Source organism: Gymnoscopelus microlampas (genome assembly GCF_963454915.1).
Source record: "Gymnoscopelus microlampas genome assembly, chromosome: 19".
In the NCBI taxonomy this organism is placed as follows: Eukaryota; Metazoa; Chordata; class Actinopteri; order Myctophiformes; family Myctophidae; genus Gymnoscopelus; species Gymnoscopelus microlampas.
This window is the reverse complement of record NC_139956.1, coordinates 9,116,546-9,132,959: the sequence shown is the minus strand read 5'-3', so window position 1 is coordinate 9,132,959 and position 16,414 is coordinate 9,116,546. Positions and strand designations below refer to the sequence as shown.

General features: G+C 41.4%; 1 protein-coding gene across 2 annotated transcripts; it reads left to right on the top strand.

Moving 5' to 3' along the window:
- The first annotated feature begins 5,975 nt into the window (after nucleotides 1-5,975).
- Nucleotides 5,976-14,271, top strand: LOC311034873 (PRELI domain-containing protein 1, mitochondrial-like). 2 transcript variants are annotated; one of them, XM_084042901.1, is made up of 6 exons: nucleotides 5,976-6,089; nucleotides 6,989-7,165; nucleotides 8,445-8,670; nucleotides 9,098-9,211; nucleotides 10,336-10,414; nucleotides 10,996-14,271. In XM_084042901.1, the coding sequence occupies exons 2-6, from the start codon at nucleotides 7,074-7,076 to the stop codon at nucleotides 11,100-11,102; spliced, it is 618 nt and encodes a 205-aa protein (XP_083899027.1). In that variant the 5' UTR covers nucleotides 5,976-6,089; nucleotides 6,989-7,073; the 3' UTR covers nucleotides 11,103-14,271. The 2 variants fall into 2 exon arrangements, with proteins under 2 accessions (XP_083899027.1, XP_083899028.1); XM_084042902.1 differs by having other exon boundaries at nucleotides 5,978-6,060.
- The last annotated feature ends 2,143 nt before the right edge of the window (nucleotides 14,272-16,414 follow it).

The window sequence follows — 16,414 nt, the reverse complement described above, 5'->3', positions numbered from 1 at the left end:
CAATGTGATAGAGAGAGAGGTAGAGAGAAACACAGACGATATGATGGAGAGAGAGGTAGAGAGACCTGGACAATTTGATGGAGAGAGAGAGAGAGGTAGTGAGACCTAGAAGACAATATGGAGAGAAAAAGGTAGAGAGACCTAGACAATTTGATGGAGAGGCCTAGACAATAATGATGGGGAGAGAGAGTTAGTGAGACCTAGACAATAAGGAGCATTGGAGAGAAAATGATAGAAAGACCTTGACAATATGATGGAGAGAGAGACCTACAGTATAGACAATATGGTGAGAAAAAGGTAGAGAGACCTCAACAATTTGATGGAGAGATGTAGAGAAACACAGGCATACAGTATGACGGAGAGAGAGAGGTAGAGACCTAGACAATATGATGGAGAGAGAGGTAGAGAGACCTAGACAATGTGATGGAGAGAGAGAGACAGACATAATGGAGCGAGAGAGGTAGGCAGAGATAATGTGATGGAGACAGATATACTTAAGATAGAGTGAGCAAGAGATAGAATTAGAGAGAGAGAGAAACATTTTAAGTGTTTATATTGTATAATATTATTTTGGGATATTAGTCTAATGAGCAGATTCTATTTTTCTTTCAAAATACAAATGGATGTCTAAATCATTATTAAAGGGGCATGAAAACCTAAACCAGTCGTTTCTACAAGTGGCTTTGTGTGCACTACAGTATGTACGTATGGGTGTATGGATGTCTGCATTTCTAAATGTAGCACAAACTGATTGCAATACAAAGCTGCAACTCATTAACTCACACATGCCACTTAAAAAGGCGGCATTAAGGCAGTATGAAGTCAGTAATAAGTGTCATAAGGCAGTAGGAACTCTGTAATATGGCAGTAGGGAGTCAGTAATAAGGGAGCATAAGGCTTTAGGGAGTCACTAATAAGGGGACATAAGGCAGTACAGGGAGTCAGTAAGAACGGAACATAAGGCATTAGGGAGTCAGTAATAAGGGAGCATAAAGGAGTATAGAAAGTCAGTAAAAAAGGAGCATAAGGCAGATGTGAGTCAGTAATAATGGAAAATAAGGCAGTCGGCAGTAAAAAGGGAGCATAAGGTAGTAGGGAGTCAGTAAAAAGGTAGCATAAGGCAGTAGGGAGTTAACAATGGGGTAGGGAGCATAAGTAAATGGGTGATATAAAGGGTGCGTTCGGAAATTACGCACCGTAGCACACTCGCCTATTAGTTTGTATTGGCCAGTGCGCTCAGTGCTGTATTTTCGAACGCGCCCTATTAGTTGGAAATGCGACAGAAAAATAGATAGGTTTGGTTTTAACACCTTTTGATACAACCTATAGACACATCATCATCAGTGATGTAACCTTGGGTGACTCTTGGGGTGTTTGGGGTCTTTCAACATCAGATACCGTCGCCTATAGAGATAGACCACCCACCCGGTGGGGATCAATCCCCAGGCCAGTGGTTCTCAAAGTGGGGTCATTGAGGGGGTTCCAGGGGGTCCCCAGCTAAATGATTTATTTAGTGTTTAGGAACCAAATTCTCCCTTAAGCCAGCTGCATACTACACTAGAACAAGCAAAGTCAGTTTGCGAACCAGTAAGATAGCTGAACTAGTTTGGCTAGTCACAACATCTCGGAGGCACAGAACACCCGCAATTAATTCTCATCCCTGCCACCCGAACCTCTGAATGACGTCATAGTGTAGTCTGGCTAGCCGAACTGAACACATTGTGTATTTTCTAGTGTAGTATGCTAGGCTTTATGGATCTGTAACTGAGACCCTTATGGGTGTCAGTGTACACTGAGGATGTTACAGTGTACTCTTTATTTTTATTATTAATTAATTATTTCCATTTGTTCACAGTCTTACTGACGTTTGACTCGTACTGATGTTTATCAATACCTGTAACTGTGGTGTACCCCACCCCCACTCACCCACCCATTTAGACATGGGTTTGGTGTATTTAATGAATTCATTATGGTTAAGGACCTCTGTGTGTGTGTGTGTGTGTGTGTGTGTGTGTGTGTGTGTGTGTGTGTGTGTGTGTGTGTGTGTGTGTGTGTGTGTGTGTGTCTGTGTGTCTGTGTCTGTGTGTCTGTGTCTGTGTGCGTGCGTGCATGTGTGTGTGGCGGGTGTGAATAACTGTCAATTAATTGGACTGTGATTGTCTTAATTAAAGTTGGTGCTCCAGACCCCCCTTCACCTCTCTGTCTGTCTGTCTGTCTGTCTGTGTGTGTTACGTGTATTAGAGCGTGTACTTGTATTGTCAGTGTTTCCCCTCCCTCTTCTGTTTTCCCTCTCTGTCTGTCTTCTATCCAAATCCAGCTCAATCATTCCATCAGCCAACTCTGTCAACTCCGCCTCACCATCATGATCACCAGGATCAGAGAGAGATAGCTCTGCTTGTGGTAAGGTAAGATTTGGGGTATAGTATACCATTTACATGTCATAACGTAGTTATTTTATGTTAAATATATTAGGTTAGGTGTGAGTACCACCCCCTGCATTCTTGTTTGATAGTAGTAGGTTTTGTTTTTGCTTAGAGAAGTAATTTTTTGGTTTCAATAGAGGTTCACATCTAGATTTTGGGCCGCTACGTGGCTCTCACACCTACGTTGCAGCCCCGATCCGACCGATATGCCCATATATGGAGATATCTGTATATGTCAGTCCTTGTCCCTTTTATGCCCATATATGGAGATCACTCATGTCATCAGTATATGCCCATATATGAGCTGACTGATTTGTTTGCACCTAAAGCCATGATAACACATTGAGGTTAGACAACACACTCCATATTTAGGTGTGGCTGCATTGGGAACTTCTTATATGGTTATTTATGGCTAAGTCATAGTGACATGAGTGTGATGATGTGGTCCTCCCATTATAGCCAGGATTATGTAGGATTGTATTTTCATTTGGCACCTCACCAGTTCCTTTTCCCTGTTTGTTTTTGTTCAGACACCCACCTCTATAATGAACACAATACATTTTCTCCATCAGTTTTTCTCCATTCTTTTCGCTGGATTTATGTTATTAGCCCCCTGGAGCACAAATCTGTCTGTCTGTCTGTCTGTCTGTCTGTCTGTCTGTGTGTGTCTCTCACCGTCTCAATTTTCAATTAAATTAAATTCAGATCATCTCTCTCTCTGCCTCAATTTTCAATTCAATTCAGATCATTCAATTATACAGTCTGTCTGTCTGTCTGTCTGTCTGTCTGTCTGTCTGTCTGTCTGTCTGTCTCGCTGTCTGTCTGTCTCGCTTTCTCTCCCTCTCTCTCTCTTTAACTCTCTTCCTGCACGTCTCTCTAGAGACCCATTATGCAATGATTCAGTCTGTCTGACACTAGCATTTTACGGCTTCTCTCTCTCTCTCCCTCCCTCTCTTTGTGTGTCTCTCTCTCTGTCTCTCTGTCTCTCTGTCTCTCTCTCTGTGTCTGTTTCTGTCTCTGTCCCCCCCCCCCCCCCCCCCCCCCCAATTAGAAGAAAATAGAAAATAGCAGCTCTACAAGCTCACAACACGTGATATCACTCAACACCCACTAGTAGCGCCAGTGGTAGCACCCCTCTACCAGGGCTTTTGGTCAACAATTTCAGACACTGGTTCTCAATGTGGGGTGCGGGGACCACCAGAGGTCCAAATGGACCCTTCCAGGTGTGTACTGAGAGTGTACAAATTGAACCCAATGGACCTTACGGGTCCATTCAGTTCCATTTGGATTTTACAGTGTACATTGGGGTCCCAGAGATAAAAAATGGTATCAAATGGAGTAACGCCATGCAGGTGTTACCTTTGGGCCAGGGATGGAGACCATACTGCAGCTGGCAACGAAGCTGGGTAAAGACAAGGAGACTTTGCAGCAGTTCATGGCTTCGCGCCCTGGGACTGCTCCTCAGGGATCCTGGCAGTCGCAGTGCCTCTCGACTGGTCTTCAGCAGCGACTTGGGCCTCCGCCCCCGCTGTCGACACACACACACACACACACACACACACACACACACACACACACACACACACACACACACACACACACACACACACACAGAGATGTCGCACATTCATAGATTTACTGTGCAAAAATATTTAAATATAGGTTAACGTTCAACTTCAAATATGTGGGGCCCTCAGCCTACTGTACAAGTAGGCCTATAGGCCTATATGTGTACCCTTTTGAAGAACAGGACTAATGTCTAATGTTATTTTTTATTTTCTACATGTAAATGAATATTATACTATACAGTACTGAAGGTTATAGACTGTAAATGCTGTATGATAAAATGTCAGCAGGTGCTTTCTTGACCATCACATGCCTTACAACTCCAGTAGTGCTTGTATGCCCCCCGAGTCGACTGTTTGTTCTGGGCAGCATAATACATCCATATGCGCATACAATAGGCTACATTCTGGGGCTGCACGATATGACTTCAAATCAATATTTCGGTTATCTCAAACTTTTGCCTCTATTGCGATTAATGAACGCTTATTTTTAATAGAAAAATAGCAGATCTACAAGCTCAAATGTCACAATGCAACACGTTGTGAGCTTCTAGCTCACTTGTGTTAAAACTAAGTGTTTTATTTGCTATCTTTTTTTGTATTTATTTTTTTATTGCTGTTGTATCCTACTGACTCACCTGTATGGAGTCAGATCAGTCTCAAAGATGAATTAATCCGCACAAGGTGGTTCACGATTCACGAATGCGCACCAATTGTGTTCATCTGGACGCTCGACAAAGCCGGATGCACCTCGTGGATTCAAACCCCCAGCCTCCGTGGTGGTGGGCAGGCACTTTATCACTGCATGTGCCAGGCTGCCAGCCCACCCAATAAAGTGGTTAATTAATTAACTTAAGCTTCTCGACGATTATTCAATTAACCAACATGAGCAAGATTAAGTCGGTCACTGTCTATATCACTCCCTCCAGTTGTCAAAAACGATACAGCTTGTTCTGCATACTGGTGGATTTATTGTGTAACTCTTGCAGACACAAACGTCAAACTCGCTGGCTGGCTGCACATTAACCAAAGAGAATGAGACCGAATCCATGGGTGTTGGACAAAACGCACAACTTGTTCCATCCTGCGACACGCCGTCAGTGAGCGGAAGTGTAACACACTTGCCGTGTCCCAAATATACCAGGGGTCTTCAACGTTTTCAGGCCAAGGACTGAGAGAGAGATGAAGCGGGGACCCCCTCTATATTGTATAAAATTGTGTTTCAGATCAACTTTTGCTGCTCTTTTTTCCCTCGACACCAACACCTCTTTGCCAAAAATAGCCGATCTACAAGCCCACAACGCCTTGCGTGAGGCGTGAGCTTGTAGATCTGCTATTTTTGACTAAAGTTTTCCTCAGAAAAGGGATGCTAGGGTTCAAGTGGTTCATATAAAAAAAAGAAAAATCAAATCATACAAAGATTTGGCGGACCCCCTGTAGTAACTCTGAGGACCCCCTAGGGGTCCCGGACCCCCTGTTGAAGACCCCTGCACTATACACTTACTGCATGAATGACCAATAAATGGCTCTTCCAGGCCAGTACCTCAAGTAGGCCTACATGGGCAAACCAAGTTCAGGCCAAATTATATTTAGGGAAAATTAAAAACAGAAATATAACCAAAACTACAATATATTATGGCAGCCACAGTCAAGATGTCAGTTTCAATATATTTTTGGTTAATTGAATAGCCCTAATGTACATTGTATTTTATACATTATTTTTTTTTTTTTAATATATAACATCCTTACAGTCCATTATTATTATAATTACTATTATTTTGTTATATTGTATTGCGGTTGTTGCACAGTGGAACATGTCCTATTTTTAACTCTATGAACATACATCCCACCAGCATTTCATTGCTTGTACCTGTATGAGTGCGTGAACAATAATGTCATGTTAAATGGGTCGATGAGGACCCCTGGTGGCATGAAGGTGTTAGTACACACATACACACACACACGCACGCACGCACGCACGCACGCACACACACACACACACACACACACACACACACACACACACACACAGTCATTATGGATGCTGGGCTCGTTGGGGACCAAGAACCCAGGTGGTGATGATGATGATGATGATGATGTTGTGAGTTTGACATGGTCTTTAATCAGTTTCTCAGCAGCTCACTTTAACCTGTGTTTCTATGGCGTTAGCTTAGTGGCTAACTTTAACCTGTGTTTCTATGGCGTTAGCTTAGTGGCTAACTTTAACCTGTGTTTCTATGGCGTTAGCTTAAGGGCTAACTTTAACCTGCGTTTCTATGGCGTGTTAGCTTTAGCGGCTAACTTTAACCCTTAGTTTCTATGGCGTGTTAGCTTAGCAGCTAACTATAACCTGCGTTTCTATTGGGTTGGCTAACGGATGCTAACGGTAGCTAAAATGTAAACAAATGGTGTTGCTGAGATGAGATCTCTCCCTCTCTCTGTGCCTCATGGTTTTTATGCAGCAAAAAAGGCGTCATTTGGATTTAAAGAGCTGTCAACACGCAGTTAAATGGGGTGTAAAGGTATTATATTTTTTGTAAAAAAAAAAAAAAAAAAAAAATTACATTTCTATAGAAGTCACTTATTCATATCAGGGCCCCCTCTTTAATAAACAGAACATATTTCTGTTCATGTGGGTGGCATTCAGTCAGGAGAGAAAACAAAACTCAGCTCAAGTACTGTGCTTAAGTACAATTTTGAGGTATTCTTTTACTTTACTGGAGTACTTCCAATTTTCAATAATTTTACTTCTACTCCACTACATCTTAAAGGCAAATATTGTACTTTTACCCCACTATAATTATTTGAAAACTTTAGTTCTATGCTATGTGTATATTTAGAGCATAGTGCTCTCTCCTGACTGGATGAAATTGGTTATCCTAACCTGAAAATGTATTTCCTAGTGTTAGTGTTTACTAAAGAGCTGCAAAGATGGGGAGAGCCCTGTTACTGAACAAACACAATCTGTCTGTCTGTCTGTCTGTTTCTCTCCCTCCGTAGCTCCTGAATGAACTGAAAGTGCCTTGAGGAACCCCAGCGTCCCGTAGTATCGGGCCTGTGTGTGTGTGTGTGTGTGGGGAGGAACATGGGCAAGTATTTCCACAGTGAGACAGACATCAGGAGTCCCTGGCAGTATGTCCTGTCTGCCTTCTGGCAACGATACCCTAATCCCTTCAGGTATGCAGGCACACACACCCATGCACGCACACACACTTACCTGCAAAATCTAACTCACAAAGCTTTGTGAGTGAGCTTGCAGATCAGATGTGCTATATTTTTACTTGAAAGTGAAAGTAGTGAAGTGTGTCTGTTTATTTTGTTATAAATATTGAACCAAGGAAAAGTATCAACAAGAGCTTGTGACTCAATAAAAGCTACATTGGATCCATTGGAACATGCACACTGCATCAAGTTAATTCAAACACTGACGTTTCGGTCCCTCTGGACTTCTATTAAGATCTTCCGAATAGAAATATAGCAAAATATGGGAAATGTTTCTGGCTGATATTAGAGATGTAACACCATAGAGGAGTTGGGGTATTGATGTGCGTGTGCTGGATATACATGTATGTACTGTACGTATTTAAATGCATGTATAATGACAAGTATTGGCGGAGGGTGGTTATGACTGCCTGTCAAATGGTTGGTGTTTTTCGTTTTTTTTGCTTTGTTTTGTTTAAAGGGTCTACACCATGAATTTTAACTTTTTCTTCATTTTTGTGTGTTTTTGGTCTCCCCCACCTCTCTTCTGTTCCAACAAATACCCGACTTCGAGCATGCAGGCTTTCATAGGCTATCTGTGGTTTTTATGTAAATTGGTCTGAAAACAGTCCGTCAGATTTGTTCCCCCACCCTACGTCACGTCTGGGAACAATTCCTCCCGTTTTTCAGTTCTAACCCGAAAAAAAAAATCCAATTTTTTTTTTTTTTTTTTCATTTTTAATTTTTTTTAAATTTTTTCTTATTTTTTTTTTTTACTTTTTCCACACAGAACCAGGACATGACATGCATACAAACTGGCTCAATAGCGCCCCGTGCCAAACAGGACAATGTGGTATTGCAGGTGAAAGTGCTTTATAAGCCAGAGAGAAGTTAGTTGGAATGAGTATATCTGAGGCTTGATTTAGGCTCAAACCTTTTGAAAAACGTTTGAGGGACATAAACAATATGATATCAAATATTATTATTATTAATTCATGGTGTAGCTCCTTTAATGTGAAAAATGTAAACATAAAAAAAGACCTTCCAAAATAATGATACACATAGAGTTGTGAGCTGGTAGATAGGGTATTTTTGCCATTATTGTGCGACACTACCATACAACCTGCTTTTTACTCATAGAATAATAAAATAAAGTAATAACCAATTACGCAAACCAATGTGCTGTATAATATAGCAACAAAGAAATAAAAAGGAATATGTGTGTTTTAATGTTTATGTGTGTGTGTGTCCACAGCACCCACGTTCTCACCGAGGACGTCCTGTATCGCGAGGTCACTCCTAGCAACCGGCTGTTGTCGCGACGACTGCTGACGAAGACCAACCGTCTCCCTCGATGGGCGGAGCGTGTTTTCCCCGCCCAACTGGCCCGGAATGTCTACATTGTGGAAGATTCCATCGTCGACCCGCACACACAAACACTCATCACCAAGACGTTTAATATCAACCATAGCACACTAATGGTAACACACACACACACACACACACACACACACACACACACACACACACACACACACACACACACACACACATATCACCCAGACCTACAGTAATTGTCCATCCGGACAGCCAAAGTGTGTTCGAATGAGTTGGCAATTCCCTACTTTTCTCATTTTAATTTCCATATAATGACATATAATTACTAGATCTTCGGTAGTTTGTAAATATCTGAAGTTGTCACTTATCCAGTGTTTACCAGCCTTATCTCCATGTGTTTATCAGTAGGACTAATCATCAATACATATTGATCACAGTTAACATTATTATTTGAATACACATCCACACATTTGACAGTGGAGCTTTGATATCATGAATCCTTTGGCAGAATGATTCATGTTAATGAAGCACATTGAATATCAATATTTACAAAAATGCCATTGTATTCAGACTATCATAGAGAGGTGTTTGTTCGAGATGCACGCAGAGCGACCAAGTTGGACCAAAGTCAGAAGAGAAGTCTGGATCTCATCTGGTGTCTATGGACTGGCTAGACCTATACAGGTACAAACACACTCACACACACATGCGTGTGTACATCAGGGTCCGACGTTAAAGTTTTTTCATATTCGCCCTCCAGGGCAAATACTTCTCCATTCTACTTGCCCCCTCTAAATGTCTACTTGCCCTGCCTAGGGGGTACCGTTGCCAAATTGATTGTGTGTAAAACAATACAGAACATGTTTTTCTGCAAAGAATTATATGTACTGTATTACGTCAATCATATTAATTGTAGATGAGAGTTGGGTTTCAAGTTCCAACTATTAGCCTACCTTATTTGAAGCATGGGCAGGTTAAAGCAATGTGGCAGAAAATAAACCTTTACAATAGTGATGGTTCGCACTCAGAATGACAAGAGTGAGTTAAATTTTGATTTCTTTACAATGAAGGACAAACGTTTTGGCTATCCAGCCTTCGTCAATGTCAAAAAAGAAAAAAATGTAAGGCTGCCAAATCAATCAGTAGTCATTTCATATCAGACATGGCTCCACTAACCTTTCCACTGTTATCTCTGGTGCTTTGTTTTGAATGGCTTTGAGGTGCTTAAGTACCATGAGGTGCTCCTGCTAGTGTCCTCAGTGTGTTCCTACTGACCACTGAGGAGATCCTGAATGGAAAACTATTTTTTTGGTTGACTTTATGTATGACTACTTTTGTTGCCTTTTTTTTCTCGCTTGAGACGTTGCATAGACACGACCCAGGTAGGTCATTTCATCTTTCCTTGTGATGACATTTTCGCCCACTTTGACTGTGAAGTCTTTGGCCTTGCAGAGGTTTATTCTGGACCCCAAAAGAATGGATTCAGTTTTGCCTAGGTGTAGTGATGGTTTGTCATCAGTGAGCCATGTGCAGATTCTACCGAGTTCAGAGCTAAGGGTCTCCTCAACCTGCAATCTGTCCTTGCCCGAGACCAGGAGTGCAGAGTCATCTGCGAACAAGGACAGATTGCAGTCACATGCTGATGGCATGTCATTTACGTACACTAGGAACAGTAAAGGCCATGGTATGCTTCCTTGAGGAACGCCGCAGCTCACAGTACATTGTCTGATAAATTATTAGATTACAGTCTTTTGTCTGTCTTTGAACCCCCCCCTCTGTCTGTCTGTCTGTCTGTCTCTCTCTACCAGGAGTTTGGTCTGGCTAGGTTCAGAAGTAATCAGACTAAAGCCATGAAGGGACTCGAGCACGCCCTGTCCAAAATGCACAGTATGTATGACACACACACAGTTGCAGCACTAGATGCTAGTAAGTTGAAATCGGCCAGTAGAATGAGAGGGGTGTCACCTTCAGGAAAAAAGCTGACAGGAGAATCTAGCTCTTCCAGGCAGTCCCCAGGTGGACCTGGGGGACAATGGAGCACAATGATGAAAGACAGACAAGTTATGTCATTGAGGTAGCTTGAAAGCTGCTTTTTCTTTGTAAGCACAGGTACAGATTTATACAAAAGGATGCTACAAGGATAACCCCTCGAAAGCCTATGGCTTATTTCCATTAGGTCCTGACTCCTGTATGCAATTCATCTAAAATGTCCATAATTGTAAAGTTAATAAAGTGTTATTTTAACCAATCTGTATGGTAAAGTATGTAAATGCAATTACCAACGAACGCAGCTGCAGTGGTGTTGGAGGTTAACTATCTGCTATCTGTTCAGACATTTAGACCTACGGGCTGTAGGACACCTGCTGGCTGAAAAGAAGTATTATCTACTTGGGAGATGTATGTTAAACCCCTCTCCTCTTTACTCCTCTCGTCTCCTCATCTCTCTTCTCCTCCCCTCCCCTCCACAGGTCAGCCCCCCTCTCATCTCCATGGTGACCAGGGGGAGTCCTCAGAGAAGTCCAAGCCGCAGACTACACCCACAGCCACTACCCAGAAGCCCCAGCAGTTTATTTGATCAGAAATGTATTTTGGCGGTAAACCATTCAATGCTTTATAAATCAAAACAGTTACTTTACATAAAATGTATATTTTAAATAAAACAAGCAATATTATTTTATGAAAAATTGTTAAAACGGACAAAATAACAGCAGAAACAAATCCAACCTAAAACTTTCCAGTTTTGCAGTCTGCTCTCCGTGTAGAAAATAATGATGCTGACGGGCAGAAACCGTTTTTTTTTGTAAAAAAAAAAAAAAAAGGTTATGTTTATTTAAATTTACACAAACATCACAATTACATTTGACAAACCAGATGTATTGTTTGAGTGAAAATAGCACACATGCTCATTTTTAACACCTGTCCACGCACGCACACAGATGAATACAGACCTCTCCAGCACGCCGCTTCTTAGGGGCTCCCCACTCGCAGAGGTCGTCGCTCGTGGTTTCTGTACAATTAGGAAAAACAGACATGCATAAACAACATGGGAAACAGTCAGTCGGAAAGTAGGACAATCAGACAGACAGACAGACCTTTTTCTTCTTTTTGGGGCTAGAAGAATGTTTAAAGGCAGAATTGAACATGGCCTTCCACTTCCCGTCTTTGGCCAGCTGCAGCTCGTCCCTGGTGTCCTCCAGCTCTTGGCGGGCCTCCCTCAACTTCCGTCTCATGCGCCGGCAGTACACGCAGGGACTACTGGCTGACTGACTTCCAGAAGACATAAGGGGTCCTCTAGGGGATGGGTTAGGTCCTCTGGGGGAGATGGGAGGTCCCCCAGAGGCTACCGGGGCCTCCGCCGGGGTTCCTTCCTCCAAGTCAAATGTAGAAACAGCAGGCTCAGAGGCCCGCTGCTCTGCAAGTCCTCTGGGGGAGATGGGAGGTCCCCCAGAGGGACCAGGCACCAGGGCTACCGGGGCCTCCGCCGGGGTTCCTTCCTCCAAGTCAAATGTAGAAACCACTGCAACAGCAGGCTCAGAGGCCCGCAGCTCTGTAAGCAGCCTCTTCACCTCCTGCCATCTGGCGATGTGCAAGAGGCTGTTGAGAGTGCGGGTCTACTGTGCAGGGTCCTCCTCCCCCTTGACATGGATCTGAAGGTGCCTTTCAAGTTTCTTAGTTTTCTTCTGGCAGGTGGGGCAAGGAGCCTCGTCTATGCAGGTCCTCCCCCTGGCCAGCTTGCCTGGCCAGCTTTATAAAAATGTGGATCTCCTCTGGGTTCCTTAGATGGTGGGTGGTCTTAAAATGGAGCTTGACGTTGCTCCTTTTAGCAACGCACCCGGGGATGGGGCAGAGGGCTGGAGGCGTCCTCTTCGGCGCCTGCTTGGCCTTTCCCTGAAACAACATTAACACTGCTTTAAAAAAGTGCATTGGCTTAACATGGTGTCCCTTTTGTCAAACACTGAGGGACTTGCATCACTATACTGTATGCAATCCAATGTCATTGTACATTTCAAAAGGACTGTCAATTTGGCATTGACATGGGAAAGGGCCATGCCAAGTTGACATATGGTACGTTGAAAAGGACAGTCAATTTGGAATAGATATGGGACTGAAAATGATCCCTAGCTAAGGGATCAATGCATTATAATTGTCCTCTGTAACTCCAATGTAAACATCTTTAAAAAAATCCAGGGACCCACCAGAAAAAAATATTTGAGTTAAAAATATTCAGGCACAATACATGAACTATGGAGAAAAAAAAGCAATTATTGAATAGCCAACATACAAATGGATTAAAAGGATTGTGACGTTTGTTAGCTACTTTTGCTGGGAGGTAAAAAAGCGAGGCACATACATAGACATGAACCGTTCGTGAACTTAGAAGTTCCATAATATTTAAAACATTCTGTCAAGCTTCACAACGTGTCGCGATGCCACATGTCGTGAGCTTGTAGATCAGCTATTTTTGCAACAAAAGAAAAAGAATTCAAGTTGGTTTTATAAATGTATTAATAAGAGCTTGTGAGTAAATGATAATTACAGGTTAATTTTCCCGCTCTCCTTTTAAAAGTAAATCTTTTGTTTTGGACATATGAGGTTTCCACCGGACAATGGTGATATGCTATGAGTTAATTAACTGCTAATGCTATGAAGGCAATAATAAAAACAGCTGTCGTGGAGAAATGAGATTTCTACACAAAACATTCAGTTTATTCTAGAAGAGGAAAAAACTATTATAATACAGACAATTACATTGAATGGATATACTGTACACACACCTTTTCAGTGGTGGAAGAAGTACTCTTCTTTTTTTCTTTCTCAAGTCAAAGTAGCAATACCACAATATAGAAATTCCCTGGTACTAGTAAAAGTCCTGTATTCAAAACTTTACTTGAGTAAAAATATACAGTACTCAAAGTTTCAAAAGTAGTCATTATGCAGAATGTCAGAATCTTTTGCAAGTAGCAGATCTACAAGCTCACAACGCGTCACATCTTGACGCGTGAGCTTGTAGATCGGCTATTTTAAATAGAGTATAAAGAGTAAATGAAGTATAAAATTGGGCTTAGTTGGTTAATGTATGTAATTATAATAAAAATCTGCAAAGTGATTAAAGTTTGCATGGAGTAGAATGAAGTAGAAGTATAAGTATAGAAGTATTGAAAAACGTGCCTACTCGAGTAAATTAAAAGTAACTCATAGTTGTACTTAAGTACAGTACTTGAGTAAATGTACTTAGTTACTTCACCACTGTGTCACTTTCTTCATAACATCTTGCTGGTCAGAACATAGACCATATTCACACGGCGGCCATGTTTCTATGAAGTCAATGAAAGTAGCCACCCCGGGTGGCAGCACTTTCAATGTTAAATTCCAATATGGCCGCCGTGTGAATATGGTCTATTGAGCTGACTTATGCTTAAAAGCGTTATGACAATGTTTATTCATCTCCGATATAACTATTAATATTGGTTGTTGATGTTGTTATTGCTGTCTGTTGTTAATGCTCTGCTAGATATTTTTTATACTTCATGATATGTTTCTATTTTCTTTCCTGTAAAATGTTATTTAATTTTCAGATTTTTTCTATTCCTGTCTTTATTTTGTATTTATTATTATTATTTGTATTTTTTGCTGCAGCATTTTTGTTTTAATGTTAGGAGAGTGGTCATTGCACTAACTAGTTTGAGCCATTAGATGGCACCCCTATCCTTGTTTTATTTTATATTTTATTTTATTTTTTTCTGTTTTATTTTTTATGTGGAAACAATGCTCTATTGCAACTGTTAATCAGATATTTATTTTATAGGATATGAAATAAAAAAAACATGTACTTTGTTTTTATATCATCTCTGTGTAGTTGTCTAAACATTGTAAATCCAGGTGCTGGGAATCTTATCAATTCTGGACGGGATTCAGTTCACTGCAACAGGAGTTCCCAAACGTTTCAATGATGAGGAACCCCAAATATATATAGCCCTTGGCTGCTGACCTCCATTGCCAAATGTCAACTTAAACTAAAAAAATGTAGATAGTTCAGTCTACAAGCTTAGCAGCACAACGCGTTGTACGCTTGTAGATTGGCTTTTACCATTTGTAATAACAAGGTTAACCAGGTTATTGATATATTCAATGGGTTTGAGTCAGTATAATTGTTTCCTACGGTCAGAAATGTGTTTTTGTTATCATTTATTGGGCAGGTATTCATTTAGATTTTGACATATTGTCATGTCACTGCTATATTGAAACGTGTATTCTCTACCACTCTTTGCACTGATAATCCTGGTTTGGCCCTGAAAAACCTAGTTTATCCCTGATAAGTCTAGTTTGGCCCTGCTAAATGTAGTTTCAAACAATTTTAATATAAGTGGGTAATTAGGCTATATCCTGTTGGAATGCACTGTGCTTCTTCAGTCAATATTTGAATGTTTATTTTTAAGGTTTTGCCATTTATAGAGAGATGTCTGTTACTTGTGACTTGTTGGTCACTGGGATCAGACCAGTACATCCACAGTCTTCTAGTGTTGTACTGGGAGCTGACCAGTACAACCACAGTCTTCTAGTGTTGTACTGGAAGCTGACCAGTACAACCACAGTCTTGTTGTACCGGGAGCTGACCAGTACAACCACAGTCTTCTAGTGTTGTACTGGAAGCTGACCAGTACAACCACAGTCTTGTTGTACCGGGAGCTGACCAGTACAACCACAGTCTTCTAGTGTTGTCCTGGGAGCTGACCAGTACAACCACAGTCTTGTTGTACTGGCGGCTGACCAGTACAACCACATCTTGTGGGAGCTGACCAGTACAACCACAGTCTTGTTGTACTGGGAGCTGACCAGTACAACCACATCTTGTGGGAGCTGACCACCAGTACAACCAGTCTTCTACTACTGGTGTACCAGTAGTAGAAGACAAGTTCAGGGTTCATGGTGACAAGGGACAATACACAAATTCATTTAAAAAAAGCATGAACTTAGTATATGCTATCAAATATGCTATCAATGCAGTGGTTCTCTAAGAGGGGTCTGGGGGCCCTTGAAGGGGGCCCCCAGCTATTAAAAAATAGCTGCTCTACAAGCAATGCTTTGCAATGAGAAGCTTTGTGAGCTTGCATGTAGGTCGTCTATTTTTGAAAAATATCTTGAAAAATTGGGCAAACGTTGGAATAATTTTGAAATTCTTAACATAAATCTTCTCTTACAGGGCCCCCCGGCACAAAATATTGTCGGATGTCTGTGGCCAAATCAAGTTGGGGGTCCTTGACATGAAAATGTTGCTTTATAGCAGTGGTTTTCAACCTTTTTCATGCCAAGGACCCCTAAATTGTTATACATTTGGCTGCGGACCACCACTTGAAAATGTTTTGTGCCAGGGACCGCCAAAAGCAAAGATATCAGTTAATTTTTGCTTTAAAAATATATAAATATTCAAAGATATGCACACTTTTTCAAGGTTTTTCAAAAATAGCAGATATACAAGCTCATAGCGCTATGAGCTTGTATATCTGCTATTTTTGAATAGCCAAAGCTAAGCGGTTAAAATGATTGTGACGCTTATGTTAGCTAATTTCGCTGGGGACCCCCTGTTACTCCCTCAAGGACCACTGGTTGAAAACCACTGCTTTATAGTATAGGCCTACATGACTGGATTGAGTTTCATTGAGTCAAAATGACATTTTATATCTCAATAATATATACAGATTGGTAAGATTCATCAGTTTGGTTTAAAGATATGTTTATAGGCCATCATGTAAAAAAAAAAAAATCGAGTTAGAAAATGCAGCGATAATCAATTCTGCAGAGAGAAGATAAATAAATAAATACATCTGGTCTCTTGTTGCTAGGAGCTGCAGCCTCCCGCAGCGCATAGCCAAACTCGCCGTCTGATTG